At 40.6% G+C, this 24,891-nt stretch overlaps 1 protein-coding gene and 1 pseudogene across 2 annotated transcripts in view; both read right to left on the minus strand.

Annotated features, from left to right (window-relative positions):
• Window positions 1-16,021, minus strand: part of LOC122992017 (fibronectin-like) — a 35,225-nt gene extending 19,204 nt beyond the window's left edge. Inside the window, exons 1-16 of one of the 2 annotated variants that reach the window (XR_006405963.1) lie at window positions 15,649-16,021; window positions 14,523-14,648; window positions 14,263-14,400; window positions 13,837-13,968; window positions 13,513-13,650; window positions 12,502-12,660; window positions 11,778-11,975; window positions 11,457-11,639; window positions 10,490-10,666; window positions 6,670-6,825; window positions 5,423-5,551; window positions 4,887-5,030; window positions 1,394-1,515; window positions 1,129-1,297; window positions 554-739; window positions 129-257 (exon numbers count right to left, since the gene is read on the minus strand). Coding sequence is in view for 1 of the 2 variants with exons in the window: in XM_044365540.1 (XP_044221475.1) it covers window positions 129-257; window positions 554-739; window positions 1,129-1,297; window positions 1,394-1,515; window positions 4,887-5,030; window positions 5,423-5,551; window positions 6,670-6,825; window positions 10,490-10,666; window positions 11,457-11,639; window positions 11,778-11,975; window positions 12,502-12,660; window positions 13,513-13,650; window positions 13,837-13,968; window positions 14,263-14,400; window positions 14,523-14,648; window positions 15,649-15,778 (2,416 nt within the window). In the remaining variant the exon portion in view is untranslated. The remainder of the gene's footprint in view (window positions 1-128; window positions 258-553; window positions 740-1,128; window positions 1,298-1,393; window positions 1,516-4,886; window positions 5,031-5,422; window positions 5,552-6,669; window positions 6,826-10,489; window positions 10,667-11,456; window positions 11,640-11,777; window positions 11,976-12,501; window positions 12,661-13,512; window positions 13,651-13,836; window positions 13,969-14,262; window positions 14,401-14,522; window positions 14,649-15,648) is intronic. The other variant, XM_044365540.1, reaches the window with a different exon arrangement.
• A 5,910-nt stretch (window positions 16,022-21,931) lies between these two features.
• On the minus strand, window positions 21,932-23,335 carry LOC122991715 (annotated as a pseudogene).
• Between the last annotated feature and the right edge of the window lie 1,556 nt (window positions 23,336-24,891).

A 24,891-nucleotide genomic window follows, 5' to 3' on the forward strand; every position in this document is an offset into this window, starting at 1 on the left:
TTTTAGGTCCAAAACAGTATTTCAGTCTAGCAGCAGTAATTTTTTTGCCTTATATGAGAGAGAGAGAATACCAGAGAGGAGAGAGGGGAATATGAAATTACAGAAAGCATGTGTTTTTGTGTACTCACCAGTGGTTTGTGAAGTAGAAAGAATGAGGTTGTCCTCTGCACCTTCTATAACCTCATAGACATTAACAGTGTACTTCCTCCCAGGTAGAAGCTCATTAATGTTCACTGAGGTAGCTGTACGTGGCAGGTCTGATAGGAGAAAACACATATATTTAACATTTATGCATTAGTTAAATAAAAGTGATTATAAGCCTCAGCACCCCAACAATGCTTGCAACCATTAGTATGTATTTAATATACATTTAAACATTTCTAAAAAAAAAGATTTGCTGAATAAAGGCATTAAAAATCTGATAAATGAGGGTGATTATCTTTCTTCAACTTAAGTGCATCTCAACTATTGGAAGCCAAATTATAACACAGAATATTTTTGCCAATACTCTAATACAAAGCAAAACTGTGTATGTGTGTGCATCTGCACTTACCAAGTACAATGGGTTGTCCAGTGCTCTGTCCCAGTTCATTGAGCTCATATTCGACTCTAAAACCAGAGACTGTGTCAGAGGCAGAAACCCAGGAGATGACAAAGCTGCTGGAGGTAATTTCTGTCACGGACTCTGAGGTGTCAACCACAGGTGGAGGTGGGGTGGTCTCGCCTTGTGATGTAGCCACTACAGGAGGGACAGAGAAAGAAAGAGATGGAAAATTTGAAAGTTGGCTACTTGCTGCTTCTGACATCAGAATTGGCAACACTGGCCAAGACGCACTGGAGAGATATTTTTTAAATTTCAGTGAGGACCTCCTGGTCAAATAAAGATTCATTTTAACATAAATAAAAAGGCACTTTTCAATATCATCCTCATATTTTGTACATCGCACATGATGGAAAGTTGGATAGGATTAGACAAACATTAAACAGTGACATGCAGAATAAAAAAAATCACCCACATCTAAACTGTCTTCCATGGAAAGTGTAATAAAATAAACAGGACACAGTTAAGACTGTCGGTTTAACGGTGTTGTGGCAACTAAGCAAACACTGTTGACTCTCTCAACTCACGTGATCCATAATTGGTGGTGAAGTCAAAGCGTGTGATCTCTCGACGTCCATATCGCAGCACACTGATCAGCTGACCCTCATAGGTAATGCCCGGCTTCAGACCAGAGATGGTGTAGGAGTTAAGATGACCAGGGATCAACACCTCCCTCCATGGGGTTTGAGTATTTTTCTGTAGAATGTGATGATGGGATGTTAGAAAATGACCTAAGTGAGGGTTATTCAGTTTAGCATCGCTATAGCTTTGATGCTCAATATGTAAACTCACCACTCTCCATTTGAGGATGTACTGGGTGATGTGAGCAGAGGATGGGGCATTCCACTGAATAGGGTGGGAGTTGGGTTGGTTTCCAGATTCTGTTATGATTACTTGGACAGGACGATGACCACCTGGATGAGACAACAGAGGTGGTAGATATAAGGAACAAGGCAGATCAGATCAGACCACAAGTTTCACTGTCTGTTAAAGAGTGAACACATCATCAAACACATCATGATTGTGGGCACAGATTATAATAAACAGGAAGATTAATTTCCAATGTTGTAAATATCAAATATCTTAATTAAATCTTACCATGATAAGAAGAAACAACATCTAACATGGCTACACACAGACTTTTCTACAATCTGAGAAATAAATCTCGAGTCTTACATAACACTCTTTCGCAGCGAGTGTGCAGCAGAACACAGACAGAGTGAGGAAAAACTAGCACACCCTTGTGAGATTCCAGCCCAGATTTCAGCAAATGGAGGGGAGAAGGCTTTTAGTCTACTCTCTCTGCTTTTTAACCTTCTCCACGTCACCTTTCCTGTTCTTTTGCAACTATTACACAAACTATTACACAAATTGCACAAATAGCAAAATAACCATGCAGAGAAAATCTATCAATAATCTTCAATAAAAGCTCCCTGTATTAATGCCCTTAATTCTCTCATAGTTTTCTTTGACAGACATAACATCCGTCCTTCAATTTCAATTCTCTAACCTCAGTTCAGATTTGTGTACTTTAGACACTACTCCAAACATCAGTTTATTATCAGAACAATCAAAAATCTTCATAATGAAACTAAGTTCTGTTATAATAAAGATAAGGAAATCTTTAAAAATGTGAATCAAACATGATAATAAAAACACTATATCGCCAAAACATTTATTTACAATCTGATATGACCTTTTGTTAAATATAACCTGAAACATCATGGAAATATTTGTATGGCCTAAATGAATCGACAAGTGAAGACAAAACATATGCCGAAACCACAAACATTGTTGGAGGCAATGAACAAGATTAAGAAAAACGTGTGTAATCAAATGTGTATTTTGTGTCATTACGACATCTGACAGCCAACTGGATAGACTTGATATTTTTACCCTGCAAAAAGTGGTGTACCAATGAATATTGGTTTAGCAGGTTAGATACAAAGGAAGAACAAGCTCAACACTGCAGTATCTGTTCTTGTTTCGGAAATGAAAAAAAGGGTATCAAGTCATCTTTAATGTAAACATAAGTCATGTGGTGAGCAGACCCCTGACATAAGCTATGCTGATAGAAACTGGTAGCTTCTATAAAGAAGTGAGGTTTTCTAACCACTTTTCCAAATAGCAGACCTGTAATCAAAGTTTCTGAGCAAGTGGCTCGGTTAACCAGAAGTTGCTAGCAGATACACAAACCTCAAAAACAATCTGGGACCAATTACTGGCTATTACAGACCCACAGGCCACTAGCGGGGGTAAGGGTTACATAGAATCAGATGTGGGACGTGCATGAAAACGGATGCGCACTTGCAGTGAATATATACTACATGAACACACACACACATTCTCCCAGAACTACATATGACTGTGTGTAACTTACAAGCGCACACATGCATGCATACATTCACCTTTACTTTGAACACATAGACACAACATTTATACTTGATTCAGACAGATGCACCGCAAAGTGGTGATAAGGACGACAGTACAAGGAGGTGATGTGGAGGGAATCTTCCTAACAATAAGAAAAGCCCCAAAAGATTAAACTACATCGCAGACAAGGAGAGATAAACGCAGATTGCAGAAAAGAAAACAACACTTATAAAAAAGATCTTATCAATACGGGGGCTGAATCTGAGACTCACGAAAACCTTTTAAAAAAGGCCTGCACTTGGGTTTTCCATTTTTACCTTTTATGGTGTTTTACTCAGTAAGCTAACTGACTTGGAGTCTGGATCTGCCTCTTGCTGTCCTTAAATGTTAGCATGCTGTATTTTGTATGCCTAGGCACACAAGCACACACGCACACACACACACACACACACGTACACACACGTAGCAAGTTCGCAGCTGGTTGCTATTATAGCCACTTACAGCTGAATAGTGCCCTACATTTTCAATCTCTCGTCAACCTGCTTAACACACAGCAAATGAGTAAGAAATCAAATGTTCCTTTACGTAAGACTTGTCAAACCTTAAGTTCTGTTTCCACTAGCGCAGCTTCACAGCCTCTCCTGGAGATGTACTAATATATTTATGCATGTTGTGAGAGATTTTAAGGTTCCTCAAAATAGCAAAGGCATACCTCAAAAGCCCATTATACATGTGCACCACTATCTTTATGAAGAATTATAGGGAAATAGCAACTTTATGGTTTATTCAGGGATGCCATAACAAGGAACCAAGAAAAGCTACAGAGAACTACAAAAAGCTACAACTTAACAGGATGAGTATTATATCTAATCCTAACTTCAAATTCCAGAGAGAAAAGTGCCTAAAAGTTTGAACAAATTGCTCACTGGGTAGCACTTTTGTTGACTGTAATGACAAAGGGGGCTGACAACAGACACGTAAACAAAAGGCCCAGAAGGGAGACAGACCAACATAGGAGGTAACTTAAAGTCAAAACAAAACTGTAAGACAGATTTTGCTGTAAAATGTTGGTGTGCAGTGAGTCTGTCTAGCAAAGCTTGGTTTCAAGTCAGTAAGAATGAGGTAACATGACCATCATGGCTACATAATGTTGTGTAATGAAGCTTGACTCAATGATCCTAGCTAAAGGCTAAACAGAGTATAAAACTCTAAGACATGACAAGGTTAAATCTGAAGTGATTGCTAAAATCCACAAAATGGAAAACTGATGTTTAACAGGCTTTAAAGTTGTGTGTGTGTGTGTGTGTGTGTGAGAGAGAGAGAGGGGTGGTGGTGGGGGGGGGTGTACACACACACTTGCAATGTAGTGTTTGGTACAGCTGTGGTAACGGCACAGGCGATGTACCACATGCTAGCAAGAACAAAGGCTCAGAGTTGGGGTGTATTTGTAAAAGAGGAAATCACACCCCCTCCCATCTCTGTCTGTTTCACATCAAAGTCAAGAGCCTCATTTTAAAAGGTGACTTAAACAAACATTTTTCATTGTTCATTCTTCACAATCATTTGTGAAGTTAGCGCATTTTACCATCAGTGGTAGCGTGGTACTAAACACATCCTCACTGAGGTTTAAACATCTATTCATGAGTGGAAAATCAAATCAGAGGCTTTTTATAGGTAAAATAACCTGACACGAGTATCTGTTTTTGACTAATCCAGCGAATTAAATACAAATAAAGAATGAACACATACCTGATAAATTAAGCTCCATCATCACATTAATGCAAAAATCATATAAAAATCCAATACTGCCATAAAGCTGTCTTTATGATTGATTTGCAACATTGCTCATCATAGCCTAACACGCCCTGACACCCTCACATCATCCGATCCCAATGTATATTTATCATCTTACCAGGGTAGGACTGCTGGGGCTCGCAGCTGAGTTCTCCAACGCCGTTGCCATAGCAATAGCACTTGTACATGATTCCATTGATGACTTTATCCCAAGACTCTCCGATCTGATAGAAAGCTCGCGTCTCTGGCTCCTGGCACTGGTCTGAGGGCAGAGTCACAGAAAAACCAGGTAATGCAACAGGTTCTGCTGGCAAGAGTTTTGGAACTAACACAAATGCTGTTACCCTTAAATATCATTTTTTACATGTCAGGGACTGCAGTGTGCATATATCTCTTACAGAGTGAAAGTGACGCAAACACATAAATATAGTGAACTATCAAACCAATTGTCAAATATGTAGCTTGAGTGGGGATTAGTCAATATTGGACAGTTACTTTCTCTTGCTCTCTCTCTTTCTCTTAAAGTCCAAGTAGAAAGAAAAACATTCACAAGTTTGGACTATTCAATCAAATATACGTATGTTACGAATTAGTCAAGACTGAGGAAACACTGACAAAATGGTAAGACATAAATCTGTAACATGGTAAACCCACCAATGGCATCACACTTCCAGCGGCCACGCCCCTGTCCGAAGCAGGTGCAGTTCATTGTGTAGCCTTCTTCATGTTGCTTGGTGAAGGTTTGGTTCACCTCGTAGGTCAGACCATCCACAATACACTGGTCTACAACAGACAGAGAAAAAAAAATACAGATATAGAAAGACATGCAAAGACATGGAGGGGCAAAGGCAAAATGAAACTTCTTTTTTTAAGTATGTCACTGCTTTTGCACATCTGTTCTGCTGAACACTGTCTGTGTGCATACCTGCCAACATTAAGGTTTCAAAATACGGGAGGTTTTTTCGGCGCAGCGGGGGGTGGGGGTGGGTGGGATGAAGAGTTAGATGACGGGGAAAGATAACATTTTACTCAAGTTGATGACAACAACGTTCATTACTGTAAGTGCAACAAAACTGTCACAACTAAAAAGCTAAGAAGTACCTTATCAAACCACCTGTTCAACAAGCATAAACATGTAGAAAAGCGATATTTTCACCTGCTTTGCCCACAGGTTAAGCTAATAACACGAAAGCTGTCTGTATGTAGCCGTATGTAACTGTTTATCTGAGTTTGCCACGTATCTTAAAATTTGGCAAATTCTTGTGAACTTAGACGCTGGCTGAGACAAACCAGCCCCTCCTCTCTGCCAGCTGTACCTGCAGGCAGTGAATGACATCAGCCGTAGAGGGAGGAGGACGGAGGACAGACTGCCTGCACAGAGAGCAGCTGTGCACACGCCCCTGGAATAGGGTTGTGGTGACAGATGAGTTAAAATTGTATGTCGTGTGTGGATTGTGTGTGTAGACTATGTTTAATAGAGAATCCAGTGATGTCAAACATACAAAACCTATGGATCCATGTGTCTGACGATTATTCATAATAAAAGGTTGAGGGCCATGCAAATTACGAGAGTTTCCGAGGAGAAACAACAAAACGGGATCACAGCAGGAGAGGGGGTGAAAAAACGGGAGAAACCTGGGAAAAATGGGAGTGTTGGGTGTGTCTGTGTGGTGCAGGTGCAACTGGAGCCCCATAAAGGGCTCATCTTTAACCTTTTGGCAGTTGAGTGATTATATCACACATGACCTTTCACCTCTTCAGTCAGACAAGTCTCATATTACTCTCTAATTATTACACCATTCACAGACAGAAAAACTACCACCACATCAACTCTCAATCACCTATTCTTCCTCTTTATAACCCATTCTCTCTCTCACTCACACACATACACACACACATACCTTTAAGCTGGGAGTAGGCAACGCAGCTCCATTCTCCTCGCCCATTGCCGACACAGGTACACCGCATCATGTGACCCAAAACATCGTGGCGTTTGTCCCACTGGTCTCCAATGCGGTACATCACCCCTTCGTTGGTTGTACATACTTCTTCATGGGCTAGAACACACAAGGCAAAGCCGATTACAAGAGTGTAAACCAGCAAGTCGGGATCCTGATTTACTCCTGTTTCAGTGTTTAATTATGCCGAAATGCTGGATTTTTCAGAAAAGTTTGGACTTTTGGGGGAAAACTTGAAAACTTAAGTTGAAAACACAAATTTTCCCCACCCAAAATGATCAGATGCACACATCATAACACATTGTATACGCCTATGCATACCAGCATCAAGATAAAAGCAGACACACACACACACTATAATGAATGATCCCCCATAGAGATCACTCATTCTACCCTACACTTACAAGGCTGTAGAGGATACAACCACCACTGAACATCTGTGTCGATAGGAGGGAAAATTTCCCTGGATTGAAAGACAGAAACAGCTGTCTTGTGCCTCTGTGTTGCGGAATGATTGTGTGTGTTCACCATGTGTTCTCCATTAATTAAAAGAGTGAGTAGTTGTTATCAGGAAAGGTAGAAAGTTTATGTAGTTGAGTGGGACAAGCAGAGACCTGCATCCATGTCCGAGAGTCTGCACGAAAAGAAAGTGCAGAAAGTTGCAGATTAAATAACTGATATTGCTCTAATGGAGGCGCTGTAGAGCAGGTAGAGGAGCAGACAAAACTGATATGCATGCATGCCCATGTATATAGGCTACATATAAAAAGGAGGAGGAGGAGGAGGAGGAGATAGATGGCAAATCCTCTGTCTTGGAGCCCAGCCAGGGATTTTCTGACAGGCAGAGTTTGGACCAGAGCCAGGCCATCTGGTTCCTGGAAGTAAAGATCTTTTGGATTCTGTTTGGTAGCTGTGCAACATGACACTAAAGATGTTTAGGACACAGTGTGGGACAATCAAGTACCAGTTTAAGATATGAATTGGTCAAGTCAAGGGCTAAACTTAATTTAGACTTTTGAATTATCACAGCAAAGGCTGCTGAGATTCATGTCATCCCTAGAATAGTTTTGTCAGCATGAAACTCTTTCACTTAACATTCACATACACAGCTGAGGACATATATTTTCCATTGATAAAAAGGTATGAACATAACTTAATAGAACATTTAAATATGGGTAAATCATTTCTTCCCTTAAATGTTTATTGTGTTCATTTCTTTCTAAAAATAAATGTGAAAAGTATTACAGCCCAACATTAAGTGAAAAACACATGTGATTTCTGTTTCAAAGTGAGTTTTCCCTTTAATTACTATATAGTCCTTCTCTTGTGCCCAGTATGGCTTGTGTCCAATGTTCTTGACCACTTGTGATGAAATTATTGGAGGCTGTGTCTGGATGTGCTTTCACCCCGCCCTACAGCTTGAGGGCGATCTGGTGTTTTTTTACAATTTGAAATCAGTCTGTTTTCTAGAAACAGAACGTTTTTAAACTTGCTTTAATCTGTACCAGTTACAAAGGGTTATCTTGGGTCTGAATGAATTTGGCCCGAACTCAACCTTGTTGTGAAAACCCCAAAATCAATCAACATTTAAATCTCTGAAAGCAGCCATTTAAAACTTAACTGGCTTGTTTAGACATATCAGCCGACAACTGTGGGGGCCTCAACGATTCACTCCAAGAAAAACAGATTATCACTCAAACTGAGATACAGAGGAGATGAACTAAAAGATATGATGCTGATATATGTGGCTGAATTTGAGAAAGAGCTTTTTAGGTGCAAAATAGAAACTTCCCCCCTGATTTTGAAATACACATAATTATAGTCATGGTTTGAGGTTTTTTTAGTAGTGGATCTAATAATGTAATGGTTCAGTTTGCATAAGGGAGGTGAACCTGGATTTGGGCTGATGGCAGTAGACTGCTTCTCTACCATCCCAAGAACACATGGCAGACACCAGATTAGCCTTTCCAACAACCATTGCAGAAGATTACCACAGGTGGAGGAGAAGTTTAAACATCACCATTAACATCTCAACCACCATGTTTGTTTTGACAATCCTTGTGAAGTCATTAATGTCAATATCAAAGACCCCCTGGTGCACTGACTGCTGGACTGGTTTACCACAGACAACCTGCTCTGACAAAGGCATGAACGCTCTTTTCCCTCTTTAAACCTTTACAGGGTGTTTTTAACAACTGGGTGTTGGCCCAAAGGTGGGTCCCAGGACCTAGGAAGACACATAAAAGAATCCTGAAGAAAATTATAGCCTTAGAAAAAACCTGTAAAATTCGCACAATGCATTATCCCATTGCTTGCTATGCATTCACCAAGTTTATCATAAAAAGCATGACAATTGCTGTTCTGTAGGCTTATTGTACTACATGTGATCATGTCAACTCAAAACATCTGCACATATTTAAACTCACTGACTTCAGACTTCAACAAGATTCAAACAGTTGAATTACTTAGAGCATACTCGATCTGTTTTGCCACTCTGCAAAGCAACTAAGAGATAAAATAAAGTACTCCACTTTTCAAAGACTCAGATAAGTCATGTAGATGTTTCCAGATTTTACAGTCTGCTGCCAAACAGATTTTTCCATCTTCCATCTGTTTACTTTGAAGTCTAACAGAGAGTTTGGCAGTACTCAGAAGATTTTTTTTTCCTTGTATAAATCGGTGCTTCCCTTCCTTCCTGTTTGTGGATATTGTGTTGTAGTGTCTGTCACTACATCTAACTACACTCAGATTATCTACACACTATTCAGCGACAACATTCATGCAATGCCTGGGATAAACTTTAGTGTTTCTCTAAAACTATGTTTAAAGGCATTTTCTAGCTTGGATTCCTCTTTGAAGACTTTCACAATAATGTCAAAGACTTGCATTTTTGTGACCACTCAGCCTTGTTTGCATTAAGAGGCTTTGCCGACATAAATTTGTGGTTTCTAAATTAGACTACTAAGACCTCAACATGCATTAGCTCTGATATCTACAGAAGTCCTCTAGATTTTCAGAGATTGCACCCCTCATTTTACAGCCTGTTGGCATCATCATTACCATTTCATTACTCCTTCACAGACGTTAGTGCAGTGTCAATGACCCCCTAGTGTTTCACTGGCTTCAGCCCCTTTTGTTACTCATAGAGACCTAATTGACACCAATTCAACACAACACACTTCTTGCAAGGCAAGTGACTTCAATTTGGCTATGCTGTAAATAAAGGTGTAAGAACTGTAAATTAGATTTTGTCTGTGCCATCAGACCTGTCTCTCTTTTAACATCACTTTGATAATAGCTTTTATGCAAATTAAATTAAGTCACCCATCAAATCTTTTCATTGTCAAAGAACAGTCTTAATACAAAGGCCATGTCATCTCCTTGATTCAGACTGGGCAGAGATACATTTGAACTAAAACTGGGAGGGACTTTGCAATTAGCTGTGCTAATCACATTAGTTGTCCCCATGGCGAGTAAACTGCTGAGTGGATCCACATTTGGCCTAGTGACATTTGGTTGTTCTATGATCTCACTGTCCATTTCTGAGAAGCTTGCAAACAAGCGATTTAAAAATGGATGTGCCAAAAAAAGACTTTTAAAAGTTCTTCTTTTGTTTCAAATAGACATTTGAATGGCATCTTGAATTTAATATAAAACAGTGTGGACTAAAAAACTTCAAACAGCACCTCAAGACCCAACATTTGGATTCTTTGTCCCCTTCCCTCCCCCTCTCTCCATCACACACACACACACACGCACTTACCAGCCATGGGACAGAACCCAAAACGTTGTTCCTCATCATAGTTTGTTGTGGTGCCACACCATTTCATGCCGTCTCTACGCCCATCTGCAGTGCAGTCGGTGTAGTTTCGGCCATTGTAGAGGAAGGGGAACTGGCACAGAGCGCCATTGGAATTACCGCCTCGTGTTGCCACAATCGCTATTGAAAAAAAACCCCAAACAAGATCAGTATTCAAATACGTATAAACCCCATGCCTATAGAAGAGATTTACTTTGTATTTAACAAGATAAGTTTGTACTAAGCATATTAACAAATGTAAAATGTCATGCAGTTGCTTGTTGTTGTGTTCCCACCATGATTCTATCGAACCATTCAGTTAAAGAAAAACCAACTGCTTGGTAAATTTAGCTTGTTTTCTATAGAAAAACTTTAGCACACACTGAGTAGGCTATTACATTAGTGGTATACTTGCTCAATAATTTTGATAAATAATCATATAAACTGCTGGTAAGTGAGGTCTGACACTAAAACTAAAAGGTTTTTATATCTGACTAATGACTGCTGTAATAATGATACAGACAGGCAGGAGAAACTTCCTCACATCCCAATGATATGATAGGACATAATTAAAAGATGAAATGGGAGATTTGCTATCAACAGGCTGTTGGTCATTTACACTCATATAACATTAACAAGTTAGGTATTTCTTTTCAGAGGTAGCTGTTAGCTAGCATTTCCATATCTGAAAATTGTGACATAAGGAGAACAGCTGGACTGTTTATTGATGAAAGACTCAATACTCTGTTTATCTCTCTAAACAGTAGCCCACTCTCTATCATTTCCAACATCAAAATAATACAAACAAAAAAAAATCAGTATTCAGAGAGAATATTAACCCCACAATAGCCAAGAGTTTTAGTTTGTAGTTTGACCAGAAATACCAGAAATAATATTAATGAGCCACAACTGACTCAAATTCTTGGCTCACCATTCTTCTCTGTACAGAAGGAATATTTCTCTTCTGCATCAAAGTCAGAGGAGATGGAACACCAGAGCTGTCCGTCACTTCGTCCATCAGAGGTGCAAGAGTGGTAGGTCTTCCCCTTGTAGACGAAGGGGAACACACAGGGCTGACCGCCAGAGTTGCCACCGTATACTGGAGCTGGTCCATCTGGAAAAAGACAGGAACACACACAAATACAGCAAATACTACAAGACATATGACAACATACAGGTACATTTTTGTCAATTATGGCCTTTGTTGAAGACAAGTTTGCATCAGTAATTACCGGTACTCTGGGACACTTACCCCATTGTTCACAGCTGATTCCATTGCCCAGACAGGTACAGATCATCTGCTTGGTTCCCTGGTTCTTAATCCAGCGATGGCCGACAAAGTATGACAGTCCTGTATCTGTCCGACAGGGTCCATCCTGAGGTTGCTCAGTCACAGTGGATGGTTGGTAGACCGCAGGCTGGATGTTAGTGACTACACGAGAGCCAGTGCCTGAAATGGAACATTGGAATCAGGTCAGGGATAGCAATAATATCAAAGAGACACATAAAAACTTCCAAGATGAAAAATTACAAATTAAAACAACACAGAGCATCTTTGAATATGCAAGTATAAATGGAAAATTTCTTTGCTTAAAATAATGCCTTGCTTTCATTCTGAGTGCAAGAGGCCTGCACTGGGTTATCAATGATAATGCCCCATTCACAAAAAAAATATGCTTTCCATTTGAGGTTTTTTTTTTTGACTGTCCCTGAGTCACTATGAGCATATGTTTCTGTCTTCTACCCAATAATCACTTCAAGCCACTTCAATCACATTTTTCCCCACTAACTTTCCACTCTTCATTCCCCTGTGCCCTGTCTCTCCTTCTCATGCGGTCATGATCATGAGTTACAAGACACATCTTTCTCACTTCAACACATGGCACTTCACATCCCCCCCGCCTCACAGCATCTGTCTCTGGTGTACATTCTTCTCTCCACACAGACAGCAGGACAAGGACGTTATCAGTTCTCACCCAGGCCAGTGGTGTGAAGTGAAGCGTGTCGCTCACACTTCCACTCCCCTCGGCCATTCCCTGTGCACAGACACTGGAGCAGGTTGCCTCGGGCATCGTTCTTGGTCCAGGTATCTCCAATACGATAGGAGGACAGAGTATCCTGGTCGTTGCAGCGATCTAGAAGAGAAGAGAATGAGATGAATTCATTAGAAAGCGATCAGAAAACAAAGTTCTTCTTTCTGGCCACTAGCTGTTATCAGTGTCTGTGCGACTATGTCGATAAGTTGTTGAAGACAAGCATGATAACAATGTATTTATGATGTCCACAAAAAAAGGCCACCCTGAAGCTTTGCATGTGACAACAAGCCAACAGGCAAATGTATTCATTTTCATCTGTTACATCAGCCCGTCCCATCAAGGATGTAAGTAATGGTTCTAATTAGAAACACAACTCGCAAACATTTCCCCCACAGCCTGTTAAAGTCCTGCAACAAATCAGCAACACTTTGCCTTTAGACCAGTAAGGCTAGAGAGTATATATGTGTGGCATTCAATGAGGGGGATTATACTGATACTGATGTGTGTAGACGCATGTGACTTGTTGCCATGTTTCAGCAGTAATTAATTTAATTTTCTGCTTGTGTGGCTGTCTCTGACCCAGTTTTCACTGTCTGCTCTTGACAAGTAAAATTACATATGTGTGTTTACAAGATAAACAATAAAAGAAAAAGGATAATTAAGGGATTTGACAGCGTGAGGATGGTTGAAACTGACAATGGTCATGTGATACAAAAAGAAAATCTTGAAGACGAACGAATGCAAAGAGACAAGAAAAAAAAGCTGTAAAAAAAAAAAAAAAAGAATTACAAGGACTTTTCAAAGCTGGCTTTTGAAAATGAAGTACCTGGATCTCTCATGCAGGTAGAGTGGCACAGACAAGATTATTCAACAAAAAGGGAATATAGAAAAATAAATTATAAGGAGGTGACAGATCCATACAAAAAAATAAATATACAAAGGGTTTCATACTTCTAGAAGTACATGTGATGCGGCCACTTCCTTCTCCTAGACAGGTGCAGTCCACCACCATCCATCCTTGGTATGGCTTCTCCCACGTCTCCCCAACAACATAGGATGTTCCCGCCGCGTTGTCGTAGCAACGCTCAGCTGCAGAAAACGAACACTTGCTGAATCACTTTTACTTATATGTTTACTAATCAACCACTGTATACCAAAGACGCTTAACCCTACAAAATATGAATGATGAATAATTCATCATCCTGAATTTTCAGCCGGTGACTCAAGCAGGCAGATACAGTGGTTTGTGAGAGAGTGGCTGTTTGAATGACTCACAGACAGGCTTGCAGGTCCACTCTCCTTTGCCGTTACCCAGACAGACACACTCCAACATGTAGCCTCCTGTTTCATGGGGTCTCTGCCAGGTGTCACCTATCTTATATGAAGCCCCTCCCTCATGACAGCGATCTGGGTTGACAGAAGAAAAAAAAATGATGAGTTTAGGGAAAGAAAGCAAAAGAAGACAAAGAAACTCACTCAGACATTTCTCCCATTATTTAACCACTCACAGCTGCACACCACCAGTTGTTAATCAGCCATGGAGAATATGGAGATTAACCAGTTTACTGGCATCAGTCTGGTAGACTAGCGGATATCCAGAAACACATGAGCTAGGATGTGTGGTCTGGGGTTGGAACAGTTAATAGCAGCAGCCAGCAGGGCAGCTCCTCCTAGAGAAGGCACACGAACACACTAACTTACTGGCAATGGTGCAGCTGATCTTGCCCCTCCCAGATCCAATACAGGTACAGTCCCAGATCATGCCGTCCTTGGGTCTCTCGTAGGTTTCTCCCACAGTGTAGTACTGCTGGTTGATCTTATCATAGCATTTCTCCTCTGCTTCAGAGAGAAAACAAAAAAAGAAAATGCTATGTGTTGTTTTGTTTAAGGAAGAGGGACGGATGTTGGAAATGATACAGAGGAGGTTCTTTATTACATTAAATCACTACACACAAACTGACCTTCAGGTTTGCTTTTACACTTGATACCAGCAACTCCATGGCAGGTACAGATCAGAGTGCTACCCAAGTATGGGCGTTCCCACTGGTCATTAAGGCCATAGAAATGACCGTTCTCTAAACAGCCATCTAACAGGAGAAAAGGAGAGCAGTTTTTTTAATGCAGAAAGTTTGGTACAAGCTAGAATAAAGCAGCAGGAGACCAAATGAAAAAAGCACCCACTCCCCTTGTTCCTACACCAAAACACATAGGGAAAATGTGAGAGGGGAAAAAAAACACTCTCCACCCATACACACCCACAAGCACCGTACCTGGTTACCAAGTCCTTTTTCAAACTGGAAAAACAAACGCAGCTACTGGAAAATGGTCTAACTCTAACTACAAAACACACCAGCCAGTATCATGGTTTTAAAAGACAAAAGCAAAAATAATTCCAAGTGAACGCTAATTTGAAATCAACATTTTATTGTAGGACAGGACTTCACTCTAGTCTGTGAAATTGTTAACTTGACTTCAAAGGGTCCCCAGGCTGAGTAATAAATCATTTGCACAGAGTGGAGAATAATATCCACTTTCCCCCCCCACCAGGCATGTTCTTTGTTCACATCTCATTACTTCACATACCATGAACATCTCTTTTCCACCCAACTTTTATTCTATTCGTTATTTAAGTTTCAAATGGAAGCCAAATGTTTTTTTTCTCTCCTCCCTTTTTTTTCTGTGAGGCTTTGATCCTTAGTATTCACACAGATGAAACTGAGGAGAACAGAAAAATTGTTGGGATGGAAACTAAACCAGCAGTCACTCTAAAATCCGAGATTACTTAAATAAACTATGATTATCATTTTGTGATGTTTATAAGTCGGTTACAGAATGAATCACCTCAACTATGATGTTTCCAAACGTTTTACAGTCTACTATAGATAGACTGCAGGCTATAATATTACATTGCATCCCATGGCAACAACAAAAAGTGGCAATTAACTTTTCAATAGACATTTTCTCATTTACTGTGAATCACCCTGAAGCCCCTCAGTGACCTTTGGTGTCCCCCGGACCCCGGTTTGGAAACCGTTTCCTGCAGTATGAAAGCACTTTTATTTATAACTTTGGATAAAACAAACATACCCTGAGATACTGAGGAGACGTGATGCGGCTGCGACTGTCGCCGATTCCTGTGCTTCCCTTGGGGCATGCAGTTCACCGCGCTCCCGATACAGAGCGCAACCAGCACCCTGGCTATAGTGCTGCCGGACATAATGCGAGCCACTCGGCGCAGTTACTACAGGTTCTCCTTGTGCAAAGTTTATTTCACCAGAGACGGAGAGAAGTCGGCTCCAGTGCAACTCTTAATTAATGCCGCGTTCTTGATCTTCCCGTTCAGTCCGCTCCTCTCCAGTCTGCGGCCCCAGTGTGCAGGTTTACCAGTCTGTGGGAGTGATTTATCTGGGCATGGCTTACTTTCAGCCAGAGGAGGGAGGTCCAACAAAAGAGACCGACTACCCACGCAGCATGAAGTGAGGCAGACAAAGATGGTTTCAGAAATCCCAAGTTGTAAACTCTGTTCTTACTAGTATGAACAAAGGTTATGTCAAAAATGACAATGGTTGTCCCATTAATGGTCCCTTAAATTTAGGACGTTTTGGCCTCATGGATGCAACCCTGCTCTCAGCTGATCTACCTAGAAATGTCATTAAAGGAGACAATGAACTACTCAAACAACCTGCAATGTTATTGTTGTCTCAGTCATGGATTCAGTTTATCCAAGTTGTGTTTAAGAAGAACTTGGTGTCCTTTAATATTGATTGTTCATGCAGAAAAGGACCTGTAAAGTCACAATGGGCTAAGTGTAGAGCTGCTGTGATTAGCTGATTAATCGATTGGTCAATCGTTTTTTAAGAATACTGCTAAACATTTTCTGATTCCAGCTTCTTAAACGTGAATATTTTCTGGTTTCTTTAGTCCTCTATGATAGTTAATTGAATATCTTTGGGTTGTTGGTTTGGACAAAACAAACATTTAAGTTTGCGTCTTGGTCTTTCGGAAATGGTGATCAAGAAAATAATTGATAGATTAATTGATAATGAAAATAGTCATTAGTTGCAGCCCTTGCTTCTGTTATCCTTTTAACAGGGCAGATGTTTTTCTGTTTCCAGCTATCAGACCACACTACAATGACAATTCAGTAGATGTTAAAGAAGGTGTAAAATGATTATCATCATAAAAAAAAGCCTGTACCACTTCATTTTCATACTATCATATCTATGTCTTGGTTGCTAAATTACATCATCCAGTGTACCCTCATTACTTATCCATGCTCATTTAAGCAGTAGATCTTGCTGCAGTTGATGTTGATGCTATGCAGAATATTGGCCTATAGGTTTTACACAGTTGGAGTATGTGATCTGCAGGAATTAGGTCACATGGCGTAAGTGTCTGGAAAGTCTCCAGTAGCCTAAAGTTTCAATGTCTGGAAAGTGTTTATGTGTCCAAGGGTTTTATTGAAGTGATTCTTCTGTGATACAGACTAACTTGTGTAATATGCCGAGTCAAGAGACTACTCTTTTTCTCGCTCTTGCGCTCTTCCTCTCTCTTGCTTGCTCATCACTGTCCTTCCTGTTATTATCAGTTGATTCTTCACTCCTGTGCATGCCAGAGGCGCCCCTCACTGGCTCAGTTGCAATGTGGTTGTCCGGTTCAAGTCCTCAACACCATTTAAAGCAAGAGGGCTGCTCGTCATCTGTCCATGAGTTATTTTCCTTAGAAACTGCTTTGTTCTGTACTTCCAGGTGTTTACTTGGTTGGTGAAAGCCTGCCCTACATTCAAAGTTTGTGCATTTCCACATGTTGGAGTGCTGTCTGTTGTTGTCAACTAGGCATTTGTGTTTTGTTTGTCAGATGGAATATTCAGGTTGAGTTTTCTTTATGACGGTCTGTTTATCCTTTTTCCTCCATTCTGGTTGAACTTTCTGTTGTAAATATTGTAAACAGTGACTGCTTTGTAAATGGAAACCTAATGTCTCTATTTTGCCCAATCACTCATCTGTCTCTTATCTCCGGGGTTGTAACTTCCTATCATGTTTTCAGGAATCTCGCTCGGCAAGTCCCTGAATTTCTTTTGAATAACAGCATGACTTCTCCTATATATGTGTCATATTTTAAAATAAATATTACACATATGGAAGATGGAGACAAGTCAATATCATGCAGTTAAACAGAACTGAAAACAATCTTCAAACCTTCCAAGAGAGAGAAAAACATACTATATATATCAGTGTTTCCAAAAATCCATGATGACATTAAAAACAGGGTTTTGTATAACATATAATAAATCGTCTGATCTCATTTACTTCTTTATTTTCTTTACCAATTCCCCAATCTAATAAAACAATTCTTTGTTTTTCTGTAGCATTATGTTTCATGAAATGTATGAAATGTAATTTACATCAGCTATTTCACATTTCATAGTTTTTCATTTGGTTGCAGCAAGGTCCTCTCACTGAGTGCTGACTTGAGTCACATTATTTTATATGCTGTTTATTTTAAAATAACATACATTTTGTGGATAATCACTATTAAAATTTCAATACAAACAGCAATACAAACTGTAGAGCACTTTGAAAAAAGTTCAACATCTGCCCACCTCCAGCTTATGATGACTTGTGTTTTAGTCAATGAAAAGAAAGAAAGAAAGAAAGAAACTTCAAACAGAAAGAAATGCTATGAGCAGCAGAAGGTAGGTCTGACAGTGGATTTGAGTTATTCAAAAATGATACGGTTCAAACAGAAAAGATGAGCAACAGAGATGCCTTTGAGGAACAAGGACTGGAGAAACTACTTGGTTTGTTGTTGACAGTTAATGTGTAGTTCACATTCTAAAGCAATTTGCTCACAAAGTCATCCAATTATGACAGTAATGAAAAACAGCACACTGGGTGTCATCATTTCCTCTGAAATGACATGAGCTCAACTGTTACAACAGTAAAACAGATAAATCAGTCAGCTGATAAATCAAGTCAATTGAGCTGTGGCCAAAGGGGAGTGCAGGCTCTCCTACCAAGGCCATGTGGATTTTCTCATCTCTCACGAAATCTGTGGAGCGTAGGCGCATTTTCAAGGTGTTAGAGGGAGTTTTTTTGTTGTCATCATTTGGCTTTAACACTGTTTTTTATTGAGCATTTGCTCCACACTAGTAGACGATCAGTTACGGGGCATGTCTTATTTGGATACGCATTAGTATAACGACCCATCTGTTGCATTTTGTCCTACTGTTTGACTGGGGAATTTGTTGGTGGTGTTGGCTGACACACAGATTCAAGACTCATCAGATATGTTCCCGTCATACAGTATGAATAGGTCATGTGATTTAAAAGGATGTACATGCAGCTCATCCTGACTGAAGCACGGCATTCACCTTTAGTGAGGGTATCCCACATATGTTACCAATTAAAGGCCTGCTTTCTGCTTATCTCTCTTCCTGCATATACAACTCGTTATTCCTCCAATGAGGTGAATCTTTCTGTCTTTCCATTTATCTCCCCCTAAACCCATTACTTCCATATATGGACATGTTTGTTGGATAGCGATGTCAGGCAAAGGTGGAGAGGTGAAAAGGTCACCTGATACACTACTTGGCGGCAGCAATTTCACACTTTGAATGCATTTTTCATTTCCCGTGAAATCGTTGACAATATATTTATGTGTTGAACTTGAACCTAGAGCTTTTGGCAACAGAGTTTTTGCAAAGTTTGTACCACAAAGGAACAATCAACTTCAGGCCTCATAGCAGAGGAAAGGAAAACAACAAGCATCACGGCATTGTGCTGTAATAATGAAGTAATCATAGTCATATCAAACTTATGTAGTGAGATAGTTATGTTACATTAAAACTGCAGCTATCCACTGAACTGAAACAAAATGAAACTGTTAACTACCAGATTTAATACTTCTACTGGTTGGTGGCTTCTACTAGTGCTCTGTGATTCTTTCATCTAATACAAGAATTTCACACTTTGACATTCTAAGTCTGTCCAAAACATGGTAGTAGTAGTAATAGCTTTTTCCCCAAAAGCTTAATCCTTTATATACATACATTCTTCATCTTTTATCCTTCCTGGAGGGGAGTTTGGTCCCCCAAACTCAAAACACATCCCTGTGGTCACCATCTCCAAACCACATCTGCTACTGCAATGCTGTGATGTGAGATGATGAGGCTGGAAATCCCAGTTTAAAGCTATTATCTGGTTACTGTGTGACTTAACTGCTCACTGTGGCTTGACATAAAAATACACAAACATTCTTATGGTTAAATAGACAGGTTTTAAATAGTGATTTGCCATTAAAAGCGAATCACACAGGTTGGTCGCCATGGTAATTGCAACAATTATTTCCAGTATGCTGTTGACAGGGACAATAAAACCCTGAGCTTGGAAAAGAGCCTATCTACATTAAACCTTTCCCTGGTGGTGGCCTTATGCAGAAGGTGTAAAAGCTTCTTGTCGTACAGCATATGCAGCGTATGTTATGAATTCATGTAGGAATTTGTCTGTCTTGACTGCAGCAAACTTCTCCACTGGGATTTAGAAAAGAGGATGCAGACAATGACCCTTACTATTCATGAAAATACAACTTGCAGTTTTTGCATGTTTGGAGTGATCCTGAACTGGGAAGAGAAGAAAAGAGGAACAAAATTGAAAGGATAGAAAGAAACCATAGAAGAAATTAGGATTAGAGAGAAAGAAAGTTGTAAAGCTTAAAGTTGAAATTGAAAGAAAAAGACGGGACAGAGAAAGCAAAGTGTAGAAATCTCTGGGAAAGTTTCAGTTTGAGTGCAAGACTGGAGGTAGTATGAATAGTCCAAAGAGACAGTGGGAGAGTAGTGAGGGAAAAGCTGAGAGCGAACATCAAGTTGAGAAATGTGGGCAGAATAAGTGAGGTTTTATGCCGATGTGTGGAAATCATATTGTAACGCTATGATTGCATTACACAACACATTCAGAATGATCATCCAGAGATAGAGGACATGGGTGAGGAAAAAGGTCACAGCTGCAAAGTCTCTGTACAGCTGCTACACAATTTCATCCAACTTTGTCTCGACTCTTCTCTAAATCTTCTCAAAATGTTGAATGGACATCTTAAATTTCCCAAGTCTGGTGTCCCCTTCTGTCTTTCTTTCTCACTGTGGTTTAGCATCTTGAATTGTCTTGTCCTTGCGTTGAATAACTGGCCATTCCTCGCATATTATTGTAACATCCCAGAGGAGTCTCCGCTGGCTTGTTCTTCTCTTATTACACTATTCTTTTCCAGCCTTCCTTTCATACAGTATTCCCTTTTTATGTTTTGCATTACTCTATCTGGCCTCCTCTGTTATAATGTCTCTCTTTGCATAGTTAGTTGTACTTTAATGCTGCCTCTCTTTAATTTTTGTGCCTACTCCTCTCAGTTTCCGCTCAAATATATGGTGTTTGTTGGGGTGACAAACACAGTACAGAACATGAAAAAAAAATCAGTTTCTGCAAGAAACAAATATTTTTCATTGTTTTGTAGCACACAACGCCTGAGAATGCACACCTATACTGTGTGATTTATTGTACCACAGTCAATCGTTAAGCTGTATTACATTTCAGGGCTGCCACTTTCAAAGTCAAGATGGATTACATTGTATTGGTCGACTAGGGGGTCACATCCCAGTCTCCTTCAAATGGAGCTGAGAATTATGGACCCTTTTTTGCCAGAGTTTGGATAGAGAAAACTGGTCTTGGTGTTTTCAAACAACTGGACTCTGGTTCATTTGCCCACTTTAGTTTTATTGGTTTATCAATTGTACTAGTGTGTGGACCAAAACAACCGTGAGGCCACTTCCTCTAAAGGGTCCCAAATTCTGGAGTAGTTTGTTTGTGGTTTGAACATTATCCAACCTCAGTTTGACCCGACTGCATGGTGGAGTCTGCAAGTTTGAGCTGGATGGCTCCCATAGCCAGGTGCATTATTTCTGTGTGAAAAAGACAGAAAGCAAGGGGAAAATGCAACAGGTTTACCAACTTATCCACTGGACAGAGTAAACAAACTATGGAAACAACCAACAAACGCATTAGAACTGATAAATGGAAATTATATGAAAATCTGCATGTTTAGCACTTACTTTTAACATTGTTTGCCAGTTGTCCAGAAGTACTGAGTACATACATCTGCTGATGCAATGAACACATTTTCAGTGCTGTTCCTGGAATAATTGGGTGTTTCAGGTCTTTCAACATCATACGCCCTCCTCCACATGATTCAGCCAGGGCTGACAAAACGCCAGCTGGTGCCCAGATAGCTAGCTAATTATGACTCCATGGCTCCCCTCTTTGAGCCACGGCCATCTTGAATCTCTCTCTGCCGCATCAGTGGTACTGCGGATGGCTCCCCTCTTCCTCTTTCCCTTGATGCCCAAGTGACTGAAGCCTCTGGCCAAAGAACAGGCTGAAAATCCTCTGCATCATACCTCCACTTGGAGACACCTTGCTCTCCATCCAGCCTTCTGACAGTTGCTGACCAGTCTTGCATACTTGGAGAGCTTCCCTTCAAAGGCCTCTTCCAAGCAATCTTCCCATGGGACTGTCAGCTCCAGCAGCACAGCTTGCTTAATGGACTCAGACACAAGGACAATGTCTGGTCTCAGGGTGATGGCTACAATGTGATTTGGGAACTTCAGCAGCTGTTGTTGTGGTGGTGTCCGTAGAGTGTGATGCTGCTCAGGATCTTTGGCAGCCCCAGCCATCCCCTGAGGTGGTTGCTGACTCTCCTCTATAAGGTCAAGATCAGAACTGCATAGACAAGGAGGGGCCACAGGATTCTAGCAAGAATGCCATGCTGATAGACCCAGGCTTTGAACTTACCAGGTAGGCCAGACTTGTCTGGGGATTTCGGCCAGCCATCCAACTCAGTGCGGGTCCACTGGATGGATGACGTTTCCCTCAGAGAGCTGTCAAAAATCTTGCCTAAGCTCTTGACTGGCTTCTCTGTGATGGTTGGAATGGCTGCGCCTGCAATGTCAAACCAGAATTTGTCCTCCACCTTTCCTTACTCAGCACTATGGATCTTGATTTGGCTGGTTTGAAACGCCTCTGGGCCCATTCTATCAACTTATCAAGCCCCTGCAGAATCCACCAGCAGCCTGGGACTGATTCTGTGATCCATGAATGGGTGGTTGCTGTTGAGCAGAATTCAGACAGTTCAGCAGACTTTGTGAGCATGTTCATGGGAGGACAGCGTCACAGAGATAGTTCACCCTGTGATGATGCTAATTTCCACCCTGTGACAGCTTGATGTAATTGCTCCCAAATAGACCCTCATCCTGAAGTTGCTGTAGTGATCAGCGATGATGTTTCTGATTCTGTTTGGGACGTGATGTTTGGTCAGTGTGAGCTGCACCAGCTTGTGCGGGATGAAGCCATATGCATTTGCTAGCTAGCTACAACACTGCCAGATTACCGTTGTTCTCTCTGGCCTCCCTGATAAGCTGTGTCACAACACTTGTGTGCTCCAGACAGCCTGGCATCCCTGAAATGCCGCCCGTCTGGACTGATGTGTCAATGTAGCTGTTCTTGGCCAGGTAGGTGTACAACTGATTTGAAAAGGCACTCATGAAGATCTTTGCCTCGACACACAGCAGGGAGATGATATGGAACTGGTCTATCTGGGTGGAGTTTTCCTCCTTCATGATCCACACCGCTTCAGTCACTCTCCACTGTTCTGGGATCTTCCCCCTTCTCTAGAAGACTTGCAGGATGTTCCACAGATGCAGCAGGAGTTTAGGACAGTTCTTGTACAATTTGTACAAAGTAAAACATCACCCCTCTTAAACATGTCCATTTTACCACACTCTCTGTAGTTCAAGGGCAACTCACTGGTAGTAAAATTACAAATAGAAAACTTTATAAGTTGATGAGGAATCTCTGGGTACATCATCATTTTTGGCTAGGGGTGGAAACTCATACTGATGCTACGGTGTATCCTCTGTAGACCATTTGGAGGAAGGGGAAGTGGGGAAAAGGAGGAGGAACTGCAGGTTAAACTTTCAGTCCTGCAACATCTACACCTTTGCAGGGAGGAAACCCTTGACACAGAGTACCATTTACCTTAATTTTTAAAATATTTAGTCATGCATTTACTGTTCTTTCTTCATAATAGTTGTGTCTTCATTTATCTGTTGATATCATTCTACACTATGTGCACTTTATGTATAATACACATTTGTTATGCGTCTAATTCCAGAAACCCTTGAATTAAACAAAATAAAACAAATAATTGTCTAATCTCTGTCAAAATCTCCTCTGTTTCTCCACCCACCTACTTTTCTCTCCTCTTCCTCCTCCTCCAGCCTCCCCTCACCTCTAGGGAGATGAAGTCACAGTCTGAGGAAAGATGGAGTGATTAGGAGTTCAGACTCCACACTTTTCTTGGCTGGGTTAGTTCTGTATATCTTCAGAAACATCTCAGAGTTGACACTTAGTATTTATACCCATTCAGACCTGGTTTGAAATGTAGCATAAATCAGTGTGCAACTGAGTAGGCTAAATTATTATCCTGCATCCCTTTAGTAACCACTGGAGCAGCTACTGTTGCCATTAGTCTCTTGGTGTCACAGATGTTAGTTTTACATCATAAAGGCTCTTTGAACATTTAAAGAATAAGTTGTTCAAGTGGTAAATTATCCCGTATGTGAACATATTACTACAACACACAGAGATGTAATGTATGTGTTGATACCTGTGTTTGAATATGCATATTTGAGTTCATATGTAGTGTATACATTTGTGTGGGTGTCACCCCCCAAGGAGATTAGGAAATCTGCCCCCTCTGTGCAACTGAAGTCATAGCCATTTGGTTTGGGGACGTGCAGAAAAATTACAATTGAGCCCAAGAGAGCGTGAGAGCGACATGGCCACTAACCACCACCACAACCATTAGTGCTACAGATATGAGTGATTCAGATCTGTCACCAGTGAATTATTACAGATAGACCGGAAACCTCCAAATGTGTCATGTACACCTCATGGACCAGTCCCACTGTTTTTGTCATGGGAATGAGGACTGTTTTCTTGTTTTTAAACATTTGGAAAGTGTGACGGGCAACACTTGAATGAGCTCTCTGAGTCTGTGCTGTGGCAACAAAGTTTTACGAACATTACAACATGTACGCTGTTTCAAAAGTGTTTATTTGGGGAATTTGGTCATTAAGGCTCACATGTGCATTTTGTGAGTCTGATTCTTAATCTCTTTTGCACCCACTCTCTCATCTCTCTGACCCCACCCTACTTTGAAGACCATTATTATAGTGACCATTTTAAGCTTAAATCAAACTCAAAGTGGGAAATTTTTTCTTTC

Source organism: Thunnus albacares, chromosome 11 (assembly GCF_914725855.1).
Source record: "Thunnus albacares chromosome 11, fThuAlb1.1, whole genome shotgun sequence".
NCBI lineage: Eukaryota > Metazoa > Chordata > Actinopteri > Scombriformes > Scombridae > Thunnus > Thunnus albacares.